The sequence below is a fragment of the Oryctolagus cuniculus genome, chromosome 8, assembly GCF_051225735.1.
Source record: "Oryctolagus cuniculus isolate XC-2025 breed Fujian yellow rabbit chromosome 8, ASM5122573v1, whole genome shotgun sequence".
NCBI lineage: Eukaryota > Metazoa > Chordata > Mammalia > Lagomorpha > Leporidae > Oryctolagus > Oryctolagus cuniculus.
This window is the reverse complement of record NC_142874.1, coordinates 96,225,102-96,241,324: the sequence shown is the minus strand read 5'-3', so window position 1 is coordinate 96,241,324 and position 16,223 is coordinate 96,225,102. Positions and strand designations below refer to the sequence as shown.

Genomic DNA, 16,223 nt, shown 5'->3' with positions numbered 1-16,223 from the left:
CATGGACTTGAGCCCGCTTGCAATTGGCCGGACTTTGTATATAAGCTGTGTGCCCAGGAAGGAGGGGGCCTTTTTTTCATCTCCTCTCTTCTTCCCTCCATTCTTTCTCTGTCATTGTTATTTTCTTAATAAAAGTCTACAGAAGACCAATTAGCTGCGAGCAGCGTTGTTCCTTTGCGGGCAAGGGAGCGACAACATTAACTAATTGAAGAATAAAAACCATATGATTATCTCCATAGATGCAGAGAAAGCACTTGACAAAATGCATATCCTTTCATGATAAAAAAAAAAAAAACTTAAGAAAATTAGCTATAGAAGGAAAATACCTCAACACAATTAAGGCAATACATGACAAACCTATAGTCAGGATCATATTGAATAGGGCTAAAGCTGGAAGCATTTCTTCTAAGATCCAGAACCAGATAAGGCTGTGCACTCTCACCATTACAATTCAGTATAGTTCTGGAATTTTTAGCCAAAGCCATTAGACAAGAAAAAGAAATCAAAGGGATACAAAATGGAAAGGAGAGAGTCAAATTATCCCTATTTACAGATAATATGATCCTATAAATATGGGAACCAAAAGACTCCACCAAGAGATCACTGGAATTCAAAGAGAGATTGGCAACATTGCAGATTATAAAATCAACACAAAAAATCAATAAACTATGTATACACAGATAATGCCATGTCTGAGAAAGAACTTGTGAGAGCAGTACCACTCAAATAGCTACCAAAAAAAGTTAAATATCTTGGGATAAATTTAACCAAGGATGTAAATGATTTCTACAATAAAAATTATAAAACATTAAGGAAAGAAATAAAGACACAAAAAATGGAAGTCTTCCATGTTCATGGATTGTAATAATTAAATCATGAAAATGTGCATACCACCCAAAGCAATTTACAGATTCAATGCAATCTCAGTCAAAATACCAATGACATTCTCAGATCTGGAAAAAATGATCTTAAAATTCATATGGAATCAAAAGAGAAATCAAACAGCTAAAGCAAACCTAAACAATAAAAATAAAGCTGGAAACATAATACCAAATTTCAAGACATACTACATAGCAGTTATAATCAAAACAAACTGGTACTTGCACAAGAATAGACAAGTGGTCAGGTGGAACATATTAGAGGTCCCAGAAATTAATTCATGCATCAACAATCAACTACTCTGACAAATGAGCTAAAATTGCTTCCTGGAGAAAGGACAGTATTTTCAACAAGTGGTTGGGAAAATGTGATCTCTGCACACAGAAGTATTAAACAAGACCCCTACCTTGCAACTTATACAAAAATCAAATCACAGTGGATCAAGGATCTAAGCCTAAGACCTGAAACCACCAAATTACTAGAGGACAACTGAGGAGAAACTTTGTAAGACATTGGCATAGGCAAAGACTTCTTGGATAAGACTCCTGTAGCACAGGACATAAAAGCAAAAATAGACAAATGGGATTATATCAAACTAAGAAGTTTCTCTACTGCAAAAGAAACACTTAACAAAGTGAAGAGGCCACTGACAGAATGGGAGAAAATATTCGCAAACTAAACATCTGATAAAGAATTAATATCCAGAATATAAAATGAGTTCCAGCATCTTTACATCAACAAAACAAACAATCCAGTTAAGAACTGGGCAAAGGGCATGAACGGGCATTTTTCAAAGGATGAAATACAAATGGCCAACAGACACATGAAAAGATGTTGTGAATCACTGCCATCAGGAAATGAAATAATGAAAATAAATGAATGAAATGAAAATAAAACATGATGAAAATAAAATAATGAAAATAAAACAATGATGAAATTTTACCTCACCCAAGTTAGAATGGCTATCATCCAAAAATCAACAAATAGCCAATGCTGGCAAGGATATGGAGGAAAAAAGTTACCCTAATACACTGTTGGTACCCTAATCCATTGTTGATAGGAATGTAAATGAGTACAACCATTATGAGAAATAGTATGGAGATTTCTCAGTAATCTAAAAACAGATCTACTATATGACCAAGCCATTCCAGCCCTGGGAATTTATCCAACAGAAATGAGGTCAGCAAATTAAAGTTATGTGTACCCTCATGTTTATGGCAGCTCTCAATTCACAATAGCTAAGATATGGAAACAACACAGATGTCAACTAGCTGATAACTGGATAAAGATGTCACACACACACACACACACACACACAGACAATGGAATAGTACTCAGCCATAAAAGGCATGAAATCCTGTCTTTCATAACAAAGTTAATGCAACTGGAGACCATTATGCTTACTGAAATAAGCCAGAAAGATACAAATATCATGTTTTTGTGATTTGTGGTTACTAACACACAGAGTACAAAAAGTAATGTATATGATTGAAATTGACATTTTTAGATTTGATTATTGTTTATAACCTTTGTCTATACTCAAGGGACTGTGGTTTTTCTACTTAATTCCTGTTGAATTCTTTATTTAGTAGGGGACTAAGCTTGTGATTATAAAGTAAACTGAAAACATGTCATTATAAAAATTAAAAGGTAAATAAGAAAGGAAGGAGGAGGAAAGGTGGGAGGGAATAAAAGGAGGATAGAGTAGGAAGTACCATTAAGCTCTTAAAACTGTGTCTATGAAATTTGTCCTCTTTATATAAATTTTAAAAAATTTTAAATTACTATATTTCACTAAATAGGAACACATTGATAAAATTAGTCTCTTATTATTGTACTAGGAGTTTAAAGAGATTGATTCTGACATAAGATTATAAAAAGTAGGGTCTTTTTGTAATTTTGAGTTATTTGTAATTATAAAGATTTATTTTATATTATTTTCAGCACCTGAGTCTATTTCAGAATTTCCTTATTCCATAATATTGGTCTCTTTGTTGTAATATGCCAATTATACCACATTGTATCAATTTTGGTGAAATTCTACCATCTGAATATTAATATCCCTTTAAGCTTCTCTTTTCAAAATCACTTGTTAAATTTTACATGTATATTTTGATGGTTTCAAAAACAGCTTTTTATTTTTGGGGTAAATAAGGAACATATATAGATTAATATAATGAACTGATTTTAAAAATGTATTTACATATGGCCCAGCACCATGGCTCAACTGGCTAATCCACCACCTGCGGCGCCAGCACCCCGGGTTCTAGTCCTGGTTGGGGCACCAGGTACTAGTCCCGGTTGCTCCTCTTCCAGTCCAGCTCTCTGCTGTGGCCCAGGAGTGCAGTGGAGGATGGCCCAAGTACTTGGGTCCTTGCATCCGCATGGGAGACCGGGAGGAAGCACCCGGCTCCTGGCTTCAGATCGGCACAGTTCCTGCCTTTGCGGCCATTAGGGGAGTGAACCAACGAAAGGAAGACCTTTCTCTCTGTCTCTCTCTCACTGTCTACAACCCTCTCTCTACCTCTCTCTCACTGTCTAACTCTCCCTATCAAAAAAAAAATGTATTTACATATGAAAATATAGGAACAAAGGCTAAAATTGGCAGTTGAAACATCAATATTCATTATTATATTTTGCACTTTTCTATATGTTAAAATATGACATATTTTAAAATATGAAACAACCTATATTTCTAATGGAACATTATGCTGTTTTTATGGTGAGAACTCTTCCTGGATTTTATCCTCTATTACAGACAAAATATAGCCTTCTCACTGCTACCATACACTGGGGGGCTAAATATACATGTGACAAAACACCCACGACCCTTCATTCCACGTCCTTGGTTGTGTACATTAAGAAAGTCTTCTCTAACAATGCAGCTGAATTTTCAGTCTTTGAGGGACTGTTCATAAAAACTGATCATTAGGGATGACTACACTAAGATTGATTTTTTTTATTGTTTAAAAACCGGACTCCATTGAAAATGTATGCTAATTCTCCATTAGGCTCCAGGAAGGAAAAAAATCTAATGTTACCTGAAAAATTAATACATTTTCTTTTATTAGCAATAGGATTACATAATTCAGATTCCCTTTATCTTTGGATTTTCAGAAAGCTAGAGCTAGTGTAATTAGCAGTCCGATGCATCATCTTTTTCTAGATCTCTACCATAGAGAATTACCCCATCATTTCTCCTACATGATTTTTTATTTTCATTTATGACTTATTTAACTACCATATTTGTGTATATTTATGTCTTTTTAGATCTATATAAAAGGAAGTTGGTTTTAAAGTAATAAAGGACTCAGTTGATGGATAGATGGATGGATAGATGTATTGATTTATGAGCCATAAGAATATATGATTAACTTACCCTAAGAATATGACTGCCAAACAGACTAGAATATTTTGTCAGTTACTCAATACATTTGCTTGCCAGTATGAGAGCCTGTTTAGTAAAAAAAATTCAATCAAGAAGATTACATAGTGAGTATAGAGTCAGTCTTTCCCACTGTAATTCACACTACACAGCTGCCAGATTACTTTTCCCAAAATACAGTTCTAGTCTTATATTATCCCCGCTGAAAAACCTTCATAAGTTACAGTTTTTCTTTCATATTAGCAGATATTCCTCACCTGAGCATATGGTACCAAGCAAGCATTCCAGTTTCTGTACCTTTTGTTCCAAACATAAACCCTCTGCTTCATCCAAACCGGAAAGCCAGTAGTTTTATGAACATTCTTCACTTTCCCATATTTTTTTCCAAAAGATTGAAGATTTATTCATTTATTTTGAACATCAGAGTTACAGAAAAAGGAGAGAGAAGAGGTAGAGGTAGAGTTAGAGGGCGAGAGAGAGAGAGAGAGAGAGAATCTTCCACCTGCTGGTTCACTCCCCAGACAGCTGTAATGGCTAGTGCCAAAGCCAGTAGCCAGGAGCTTCATCCAGGTCTCCCATGTGGGTGGTAGGGGCCTAAACACTTGGGCCATCTTCTACTGCTTTTCCAGGCCATTAGCAGGGAGCTGGATCACAAGTGGAGCATCTGGTACAGGAAATGGTACCCATATGGGATGCCAGCGTCACAGGCAGAGATTTTACCCACTACACTGCAATGCCAGCCCCATCCTTTAATGCTGCTCCTGGGGCTGGGGGAGAGGCATATTTGGCCTATAGCAGTGAAGACTCCAGGTTTGGATGCCATTATCCTCTGCTGGAGTTCCTGAGGTTTAAGTGGTTGGATCCCAACCACCCATATGGGAGACCTGATTGTGTTTTTAGCCCCGAGATTCAACTTTGACCATCCTTATCTGTTCCAGGTATTTGGGGAGAGAACCACCAATGGGGAGTGCACTCGCTCGCTCTCTCTAATAAATAAATATATATTTTAATATTTAAATGCTTCTTCTCCAGTTATATACATCCCAACATACTCATACTACTTACATGTCGGTCACCAAAAATCATCTTGTATTAATAACAGACTATAGGGGGCAGAGCTGTGGCACAGCGGGTTAATGCCCTGGCGTGAAGTGCTGGCATCCCATATGAGCACCAGTTCTAGTCCCAGCTGCTCCTCTTCTGATCCAGCTCTCTGCTATAGCCTGGGAAAGCAGTGGAAGATGGCCCAAGTCCTTGGGCCCCTGCACCCACGTGGGAGACCCAGAAGAAGCTCCTGGCTCCTGGCTTCGGAGTGGCGCAGCTCCGGCCATTGCAGCCAACTGGGGAGTGAACCATCGGATGGAAGATCTCTCTCTCTCTCTCTGCCTCTCCTCTCTCTGTGTAACTCTGTGTAACTTTCAATTAAGTAAATAAATCTTTTTTAAAAACAACAGCATATATTCATATGTTAACTAACATATATATGTTACATATATACAACAACTAACATATACAATCCTTGTGCCACCCTGTATCTGGTAAGTATTATTAACTTCATTTTACCGATGGGAAAGACTGAGACACTAGGAGGTAAATAACTTTCACAAAGGCATATAACTCATTATAGATGGCACTGGGACTCAAATCCAGGCAACCTGGCTCCAAAGTCCAGGCTGTGCTGCATTTCTATTCCTGAAGGAACCTCCTGGCTCTTAGCCTTCGGATTGAACGTAAGCACCTGGTTCTTTAAACCCCCATAGAGAGGTTTGCATCTCTTACTTTGCCTACTAGGAGCTGATAAAAGTGCATGTGCTCACACATGGTAACAGCTGAGGCACTGGTATTTGAGACATGGGTCCAAATGCCAGCCCAGTTGCTTGCCACATATGTGGTTTTAGGCAAATTACTTAGCCATAAGTTCCCCAAATATAAACTGGGAATTATAATAGTACCCTTCTGTGATAGATGCTTGCTGATTATTTACAGCGTGTGTGCCCTCATCTGTTTTGACACTGTACCAGGCTACATTTCTGAGCAGACTTACACTTAGTGTGGGCCATGTAACAGAACTGTGGCCACGGGTGTATGGGCAAAAATGATGTGAGCCATTTCCAGGCTTGAGCCCTATAACTTCCCACAAGGTCCTCCGTGTGATTTCTCCTTCATCATTTGGCTGAATCCCGAGGGAGACTTTTTTTGCTCTAGAGATGGCAGAGTCCCTAGCTGGAAGGATCCTGGACCCCTGAATGGCTTTTAGGAGTACAGCATCCCCTGGCCCACTGCACATCCACTCACACTAGAGCAAGACATGAGTAAAAAAGAAAGCTATTGCATTAAGCTGCCAAGACTTGGGGGTTGCTATTTATAATAGCCGATGGTCTATTTCATGCCATGGGAGAGGATCATATAACACTAAGGCTTGGCACACTGAGCATTCATTTCTGTCATCCTCCACTAGGTCTTCAAGATGTACAGGATCCATAATCTGCTTTTGTAAACAGCTCAGGAGTTCACCTATTAGAATGTTTACATCACACTTTTGCCACTGTCCTTAAGCCCATGGCCCTGCCACTCACTTTCAGCAAGTCACTTTTGTTTCTAGCCACATAGAGAAAATAGAAGCCAGAAGAAGGAAACACTCTTAACTTCCTGTCACCAACAAGGTGCTTCCTGATCTGTACTCTCTGTCCTCTGCCTCTTGCCAGACAGGAGAGGCTCCATCCTGCCATACTCTACATTTTATTCTCTTATTTTCACAGAACCATAAGCAATGGGCTAATCCTTTTTCATACTTCCATCTGTCATCTACACTAGTCCTTCCAATCAGCTCTTAAACATTCCAAAAACTCCGCAACCTTAAAACCAACCAAACAACAACTTTCCCCCCACTCCACTTTGGCCTCCACCTGGTGCAGCTGGCCTCTTTCTAGAAGAGTCATGGTGTCTTGGGCACTTCCTCACTTCCCACTCACCATGTCTCCTACACCGATCTGGCTTCCCTCTCTGTCACACCACCCAAAAACTGCAGAAGAAGAAGCCCTTTCACTCTTCAACTTCATGGTCTTTGGATTGCTTTTCCCACAACTGATCCCTTCCTCCTTCTAGAAACAGCCTCGTTCAGATCTTAGGTATGTCTGCATTCTTCTATTGCTGCAGCTTCTTCCCAGCCAGCAGGGTGGTGCATCCTGCTCCTAACCCTTTCAGTTCTAAGATGGCTGCTCTTATCCAGTGCTGTCCTCTTAAAGAACCTCACCTGTTCCATGGCCTGTCATTACTGGCCTCCCCTTACTGTCAAATGTACCTTTTCTGGTCCTCCACACCACTCCTCTAAATTCCAGGATCATGCATTCAACTTCCTTGTTGAGTACCTCAAAGGAATCTCAAGTTCAATGTTCAGAATAAGCTATCCAACTATTGTTTCATTATGTTCCCCTCCAAAAGACATATGGGAATTCTAACCTCCAGGAGTTCAGAATGTGACTTTATTTAGATGGGGACTTTACAGAAGTAATCAGCTTAAAATGGAGGTCATCAGTGTGGGAGCCTACTCCAATAGGACTGGTGAACTTATGAAAAGGGGAAATTCGGACACTGAGGCATGCATACAGATGAGTCTAACACACACACACACACACACACACACACACAAATAGTATAAGTGATAATTAAATTAATCACTCAATTTAAGATATAAAACACAATCAATAGTTTTGATGCTTGCCTTCCATCTTCCAAAAGGAACTTATTATCCTGCTATCCTGATATTTGCACTGTTTATATTTGTTTAGTTTTACCACATATGTATGTACCTATAAATAACAGCTTATTCATTCTGATATTTGGATATAGGTAATCATGCTGTAGTTATTCTTCTGTGACATACATTTTATTCACTAACACTGTTTATTTATCAAATAAACCCATGTTGAAATTTATAGCTATTATTCAGTCTTCACTACTGTATAGTTTTCAATTGTGTAAACAGATTTTAAAAAGTAGTTATTCTCTGCTCCATTCATTGAATATGTTGGTGTTTTGCAGTGTTTTACAAACAATGCTGTTATCAATATTCTTGTCTCTTGGTTCACATGTCTAAGATTTTCTTGAGTTTATGCCAAGGATGGACATCTATCAGGGAGGTCTGTCAAGGATAGATGTTCACCAAGTATTCTCACAGATTGTCAAAAGTATCAAGCTTTGACAATGCCAAGTCTTGGTTAGGACATGAAGCGATCAGACCTCTTTCACAGAACTGGTAAGTGTATAAGATGGTATAACTATCCCAAATGATAGAGGCTTGGAGAAGCTGGGCAGTTTAATTCACAAATCTTATGTGATTAACATTTCACTGCCACAGGCTGAAATAATACATTGTTAATAAGAAATTCCAGGTGCCAGCTGTGGTTCACTTGGTTAATCCTCCGCCTGTGGCACCGGCATCCCATATGGGCACTGGGTTCTAGTCCTGGTTGCTCCTCTTCCAGTCCAGTTCTCTGCTGTGGCCGGGGAGGGCAGTGGAGGATGGCCCAAGTCCTTGGACCCCTGCACCCATGTGGGAGACCGGGAAGAAGCACCTGGCTCTTGGCTCCGGATTGGCGCAGCGCCAGCTGTAGCGGCCATTTGGGGAGTGAACCAAAGGAAGGAAGACCTTTCTCTCTGTCTCTCTCTCACTATCTATATCTCTACCTGTCAAATAAATAAATAAATAAAAATAAGAAATTCCAGAGCATATTCACCTGTTGAGTGAACATGCTGTTAGGGTCTCCTACCCCCTTACAAGAGTCACACTCAGGCTGGTGGCAAGAGCCATCTGCTAGTCTATGGTAAGGTCCCTGAGGCCATGAGAGCCTCAGGGCTGAGTGAAAATATCCTGTAGCCATCCAAGTTGCCTAGATCTAACATGTGGGTTCCAAATACTATTTCTTACTATGCTCCAACACCTTCTTTGACACATCTGTGTAGTTTCAATGCAATTCAATGACAGGGACCAGATGGACCAAAAGAAAAAAATCAACCCCAGGCCTGAGGTGGATGATCTAGAAATGCACCATCAGATTGACTATAAACACCAAATTACAGGGCTGGCATCAGGGTACAACAAGTTAAGCTGCTGTCTATATTGCCAGCATCCTATGTGGGTGCCAGTTCACATCTTGGTTGTTTCACTTCTGATCCAGCTCCCTCTAATACACCTGAGACAGCAATGGACAATGGCCCATGTGCTTGGGTCCCTGCATCCTCCACTCCTGATGGAGTTCCAGGCTCCTGGCTTTGGTCTGGCCCAACCCTGACCATTTTAGCCATTCAGAGAATGAACCAGCAGATGGAAGATCTCTATCTCTCTGTCTCTCTCACTCTGTAACTCTACCTTTTAAATAAATTAAATAAATCTTTAAAATAAGTAAATAAACACCAAATTACTTTCAAAAGTGATTACACATTTTAATGCTACCACAACAACTTAATACACAGACGTATAAAGAACTTAGTTGTGAATATGGTTGTCTTTTCACTTTCTTTCTGGTATATTTTGATAAATAGAAGTTAACATTTCAGAATTATCAATGCAGATAATTTTATTAATCATTTCCTTAATAGTTTGCAACTTGGGGTATCTTCTCTGAGATATTGTTTCATACCTTAATGGAGAAAAATATCCTTTCTAGATTTCTTCCGACATTTTTCATTTATTTTCTAAACAGCTTTATTGATATATATATATATATATATATATGAGATTCATTCATTTAAAATTTATAATCCAGGAGCCGGAGCTGTTGCATAGCAGGTAAGGCCACCGCCTGCAGTGCCAGCATCCCATATGAGCACTAGTTTGAGTCCCAGCTGTTCCACTTCCAATCCAGCTCTCTGCTATGGCCTGGGAAAGCAGAAGATGGCCCAAGTCCTCGGGTCCCTGCACTTACGTGGGAGACCCTGAAGAAGCTCCTGGCTCCTGGCTTCGGATCGGCACAGCTCCGGCCATTGCAGCCAACTGGGGAATGAACCAGCAGATGGAAGACCTCTCTCTCTCTCTGCCTCTCCTTCTCTCTCTGTGTAACTCTTTCAATTAAATAAATAAATCTTTAAAAAATTTGTAACCCAATGATTTTACTATATTCAAAGAGTTGTGTAACTATCCCAAGAATCTAATTTTAGAACATTTGTATCACCCAAAAAGAAATCTTTATTTATTTATTTATTTTTTGTTGCTGTTGTTGTTTATGTTTTTATTTCATAATCATAACTTTTAACTCTGCAATTCCGCTAGACTTGGAGGGGAAGTAAGGAAAACACGGAACCAAAGACCTGCAGGGAGAGCACAATTCAGGGCGTCACGAGCAGATGGGGCGGAGGGCGCTCTCCTGAGCTAGAGGAATGGTCAGGTGGGTGAGATAAAACAGACGCATTAGAGTTGTCCACAGTTGGCAATGGTGATCTTCTTGCTGGTCTTGCCGTTCTCGGACCCAAAGTGCTCCATGGCTTCCACAATGCTCATGCCCTCTTTCACTCTGCCAAAGACCACATGCTTGCCATCCAACCATTCAGTCTTGGCAGTGCAGATGAAGAACTGGGAGCCGTTTGTCTTGGGCCCAGCGTTTGCCATGGACAAGATGCCAGGACCTGTGTGCTTCAGCAGGAAGTTTTCATCCTCGAACTTCTCTCCATAGATGGACTTGCCGCCGGTGCCATTGTGGCGTGTGAAGTCACCACCCTGGCACATAAACCCTGGAATAATCCTGTGAAAGCAGGAACCCTTATAACCAAATCCTTTCTCTCCGGTGCTCAGAGCACGGAAGTTTTCTGCTGTCTTTGGAACTTTGTCTGCAAATAGCTCGAAGGAGACGCGGCCCAAAGGCTCGCCGTCGACGGCAATGTCGAAGAACACGGTAGGGTTGACCATGGCTGACGGAAAGCAGCTGCGGGCGACAACGGTGTCTGCAAAGCCTATTTATTTTATTTTATTTTTTTATTTTTTTGACAGGCAGAGTGGACAGTGAGAGAGAGAGACAGAGGGAAAGGTCTTCCTTTTGCCGTTGGTTCACCCTCCAGTGGCCGCCGCAGCCAGCGCGCTGCGGCCAGCACACCACGTTGATCCAATGGCAGGAGCCAGGTACTTCACCTGGTCTCCCATGGGGTGCAGGGCCCAAGCACCTGGGCCATCCTCCACTGCACTCCCTGGCCACAGCAGAGAGCTGGCCTGGAAGAGGGGCAACCGGGACAGAATCCGGCGCCCCGACCAGGACTAGAACCCGGTGTGCTGGCGCTGCAAGGTGGAGGATTAGACTAGTGAGCCGCGGCGCCGGCCTCCAAAAAGAAATCTTATACTCATTAGCAGTCATTCCCCAATCTTCCCTCAGCACAGCCCTGGGCAAACACTAACTTACTTTCTGACTCCAAAGCTTTACCTATCCTGGACACTTTGTATAAAAGGAATCATAAAGTATATGATATTTGTGACTGATTTCTTTCACTTAGCATAATGTTTTTGAGGTTTACCCATGGTGTAGCATGTATCAATACTTCATGCCTTTTGATAGTCAAATAATATTCTGTTTTATGAATAAATGACATCTTATTTATACATTCATCATTGATGAACATTTATTTCCATTGTTTGGTTGCTACAAATAATGCTGCTATCAACATTTAAATACATTTTTTCCAGGATTTGTGTTTCCATTTTTTGTGGATATATATAGGAGTAGAGTAGTCCCATTTTATCCAGGAGGGATACCTTCCAAGACCCCAGTAGATGCCTAAAACAATGGATTGTATATTTACTATGTTGCTCCATGAATACATAATGTATAATAAAGTTTTATTTGTAAATTAGACATAGTAAGAGGATAAGAACAATAACTGATAATACATAACAATACGCTATTATAAAAATTGTGTGAATATGATATCTCTTTCAAAATATCTTACTGTATTGTACTTTTCTTATGATGTGAGATAGTACAATGACTGTGTAATTAGATGAAGTAAGGTGAATAACATAGGCACTGCAGTATAACATTAAGCTACTCTGTAAAAGTTGTTTTACTATAAGCTCTGTTGATGTTGTGAAAGTTGATCTGATAACCAAGATGGCTATTAAGCAACTAATAGACAGGCAGCATATAAAGCCTGGATAGGCGGGCCTATGGATGATGCCATACAACCCAAGCAGGACAGAGCTGGAAGGCATGAGATTTCATCACACTACTCAGAATGGCACACAACTTGAAACTTATAAATTGCTTCTCTCTGAATTTTCCATTTAATATGTTTGAACTGTAGTTGGAACTGGAACCATGGAAAGAGAAACCAGGAAGACTGCTCCATAAACAATGAGTCTTATGGCTTGCGGTAACTCCATGTATAACTTTTGGAAGAAGTGTCAAGATTTTTTATACTGCAGCTGCACCATTTTCATTACAACAGCAATATATGAAGTTTTCAATTTCCCCCAATCCTTCCCAATACTTGTTATCTCCATCTTTAAAAAAACAAAAACAAAAATATTGCTATGCTGGTTGATGGTAATTTGTGTCTCACTGTGATTTCAGTTAAATTTCCCTAGCTACTAAATGCTGTTGATCATGTTTTCATGTAGTTTATTGGGAATTTGGATATCTCCTTTGAGGAAATATTCATTTAAATCCTTTGTCCATTTTTAAATTGGGATTTTTTTTCCTGGTCTTTTTATTATTGAGCTATAAGGGTTCTTCATATATTGGAATACACAGCCTCAATACTTCTTAATCTTTTTCATAAGAGATATTGACCTATAGTTTTCTTTCTCTTTTTTTAGGATTTATTTATTTGTTTATTTGAAAGGCAGAATGACAGAGAGGGAGAGACAGAGCTATATTCTACATGCTGATTCATTCCCCAGATGGCTGCAACAGCCAGAGCTGGACCAGGCCAAAGCCAGGAGACAAGAATTCCATACTTGTCTCCCACATGGATGGCAGGGGCTCAAGTACTAGAATCATCTTCTGCTGCTTTCCCAGACACATTATCGGGGAGCTGGATTGGAAGCAGAGCAGCTGGGTCTCAAGGCCAGCATCAGGAGCAACAACCTAACCCACTGTGCCACAGTGCCGGCCCCTTAATTTCTCTTCTATATTGGCCATTTCTTCATGTATAAATCCAGATAATTTTTTCCAAGTCAATTTTCCAGTTCAGTAATTCTTTACCTATTTTAAAGATCTCAAAATATGACTGGATACCTGTTAAATGATGCAAGAAAGACCCCTTTATATTAAATAACTAAAATGTTAAGCTCATTTTATAGAAAGGTTCTGCTTCCTTGTACACATGTCAAAACTATGTAAATACTACACATAAAATCTGTACACACACTGTATGTAAGTCATAACTCAACTTAAAAAGGGGGAGATTAAAAGCCAAGACTCAGAACCTAGTGCAAAACTTGAATTGATGGGGTAAATAAGGCGGGATCCATAAATGCAAAGGTTTTAGTAACTTTGAGTAAAGAAAAATAGTCATTCAAGAAGTGTTCATTGAAAGATCAGGATGTGAGTGAATCAATGCCTAGGCTGACATCACTGGTTTCCACGTGTAGCTTTGTGAAACCAGTGTCGTTATTCTGTAGTCATTCTCAACAGAATTCTGAGTTTCCTCTTGTTCTCAGTCGCTATTGGCGACTAATATCATTGTCTGTCTGGCAGAGCGTTCTCTGTTCTCGCAACATAGAGAGAGCTTCCATGCAGCTAGGATTGGAAACATCACTGTGGCAACCAAGGAAACTGAGACAAGCTTCTTTTCTGGAACACACTGCAGAACGTGGTTTTCTCTGTGCTAAATTGGTATTTTAGCATGACACCAGGAGAATGACTTTGGGACCTGCAGTTTTAAGAAAAAATGATGTCTTTTTGGCAACTAGGGATCAGAATGTAGGAAATTGGTAGACCCAACACTTTGTTGTTCTTAAAATGTGCTCTCAGAATACTGCCAGTCTCTGGCAGGTTCACAAGGAAAAGTAATGAGATTGGTTCAATGTACGTTTCACAAATTTGAAATATAAGATTATAGTTCTCATAGGAATGACATTATAGCCTTTACAACCAAGTCATCCTTTTTTATTTATTTGTTTTTCTTTATTTGTTTAATTATTTATTTGTTTGAAAAGGAGAGTCACAGACAGAGAGGGAGAGGCAGAGAAAAAGAGGATAAGAGAGGTCTTCCATCTGCTGGTTCACTTGTCAAGTGGCTGCAACGGCTAGGGCTGGGTCAGGTCAAAGCCAGATGCCTGGAACTCCATCTGGGTCTCCCATGTGGGTGGCAGGGGCCCAAGGACTTGGGTCATCTTCCTCTTCTTTTCCAGATGTGTTAGTAGGAAACTGGATCAGAAGCATAGCAGCTGGGACTCAAACCAGTGCTCCCATATGGGATGCCAGAGGCCACTTAACCTACTACACCACAACGCCTGCCCTAATCAAGCCATTCTTAAAGTTTATACCATGCTTTACCAGGAGAGTCAGTCCATATCTAGTATTGTGATTAGTTCTTTTACTTCTTCAACTGATGGACCAGAGTCTCAAAATGGCTTTCTGGAATGAAAAGTTATACACATGAACTCAGAAAACTGTCATAATTCTAAGCAGTGATCAGAAACTAAGTGCAGGGGCAAGTGTTGGGCCTCGTGGCTGAAATGTGAGCTGGGATACTCCCAGAGTGCCTGGGCTTGATTCCTAACCCAGGCTCCCAATTCCAGCTTCCTGACAATGCAGACCCTTGGAAGCAGTAGTGATGACTTCAATAGCTGAGCTCCCTCCACCCATATTGGGGAAACCTGGATTGAACCCCACAGCCCAGCCCTGGCCTTCGTGGGCATCTGGGGAGTGACCCAGGGGACAGGAACTCACTCTCTCTCTCTGCTTTTCTGCCTCTGAAAGAAACAGACTAAAACAAATGTCACCTGTGAATCTGTATGTTCTGTTTCAAGGTGACCTGTAGATTAGATAATTTCAGACATATGACTCAAACAGAAAGTGCAAAAAGAAAATATGCAGCAATAAAATTAATAAATTATTATTGCACTGAATTTTACTGGACCAATAGCCCATTAAACTCTGTTCCTTGATACCATTTTGGGAAATTTTGTCAAAGAGTAGTATGAAACCAGCCAAGTTCCCACATAATTTTCAAATAAAGCAAAGTGACTTTCTAATAAACTAATGAATTTTCTCCAGCATAAGGCCTAAATAATGCATTTCATGAGGGATCTCTTGTATTTTATCACTAAAGGCAAAGGCCATTACTACTGAGATATCATTTATAATCTTATTCTTCATCATAAAATTAGATACATTAGATATTGCTTAAAAGTCATAAAACTTATATAATACTAAAATACAGGATTGGAGAGAAAACAGATTGAACTATTGGATGAAATTCCTTCATCAAATGGAACCACTGATTGTCATACAGTGACAATGGCATATGTCATGGAAGCACTGCCACGTGTTCATGTTGTGTGGTCTTTGTGTATTCTTTTCAGTTGGATGGAAACATTGATGTGATGAGTACACCCTTGACATCCATGCTTTGTGAGAGGAAAATGAGAAATAACTTTCAAATTGCTACATTTTCACACTTAGAAAAAACACCCATGAGATCATATATAGAAACTCAATTTTATTCAGTAGTACTCACATGAGCCCATACTTAGCAACATTTCTACATTACACAATACTACTTGTGCTTGAACTGTGGTGGGCTGTCTCATCTATCATCTGATCAAGGATACTTTTGAGAGTGAAAGGGGCACTTTTATTCATTTTGTTGGGACAACAGACATAAATAGGGATTGTTCCAGAGATGTGTGACTATCCTTTGTAAGGAGTATTTCTATGATTTTAAGTGACTTGTTCAAATACTCTCTCTCTCTGTATGTGTGTATATACATATGTATGCATATATATATATATATATATAATATCCACAT

The 16,223-nt window shown here is 39.7% G+C and overlaps 1 protein-coding gene across 1 annotated transcript; it reads right to left on the bottom strand.

Annotated features, from left to right (window-relative positions):
- Positions 1 to 10,447: 10,447 nt before the first annotated feature.
- LOC138843527 (peptidyl-prolyl cis-trans isomerase A) lies at positions 10,448 to 11,212 on the bottom strand. Its single transcript, XM_070047835.2, has one exon. It carries the CDS (start codon positions 11,163 to 11,165, stop codon positions 10,671 to 10,673), a length of 495 nt encoding a protein of 164 aa, XP_069903936.1. The 5' UTR covers positions 11,166 to 11,212; the 3' UTR covers positions 10,448 to 10,670.
- Positions 11,213 to 16,223: the final 5,011 nt, after the last annotated feature.

Excerpts from the sequence above, each read along its gene's own strand:
- LOC138843527 (XM_070047835.2), bottom strand. The coding sequence starts at position 11,165 with ATGGTCAACCCTACCGTGTTCTTCGACATTGCCGTCGACGGCGAGCCT.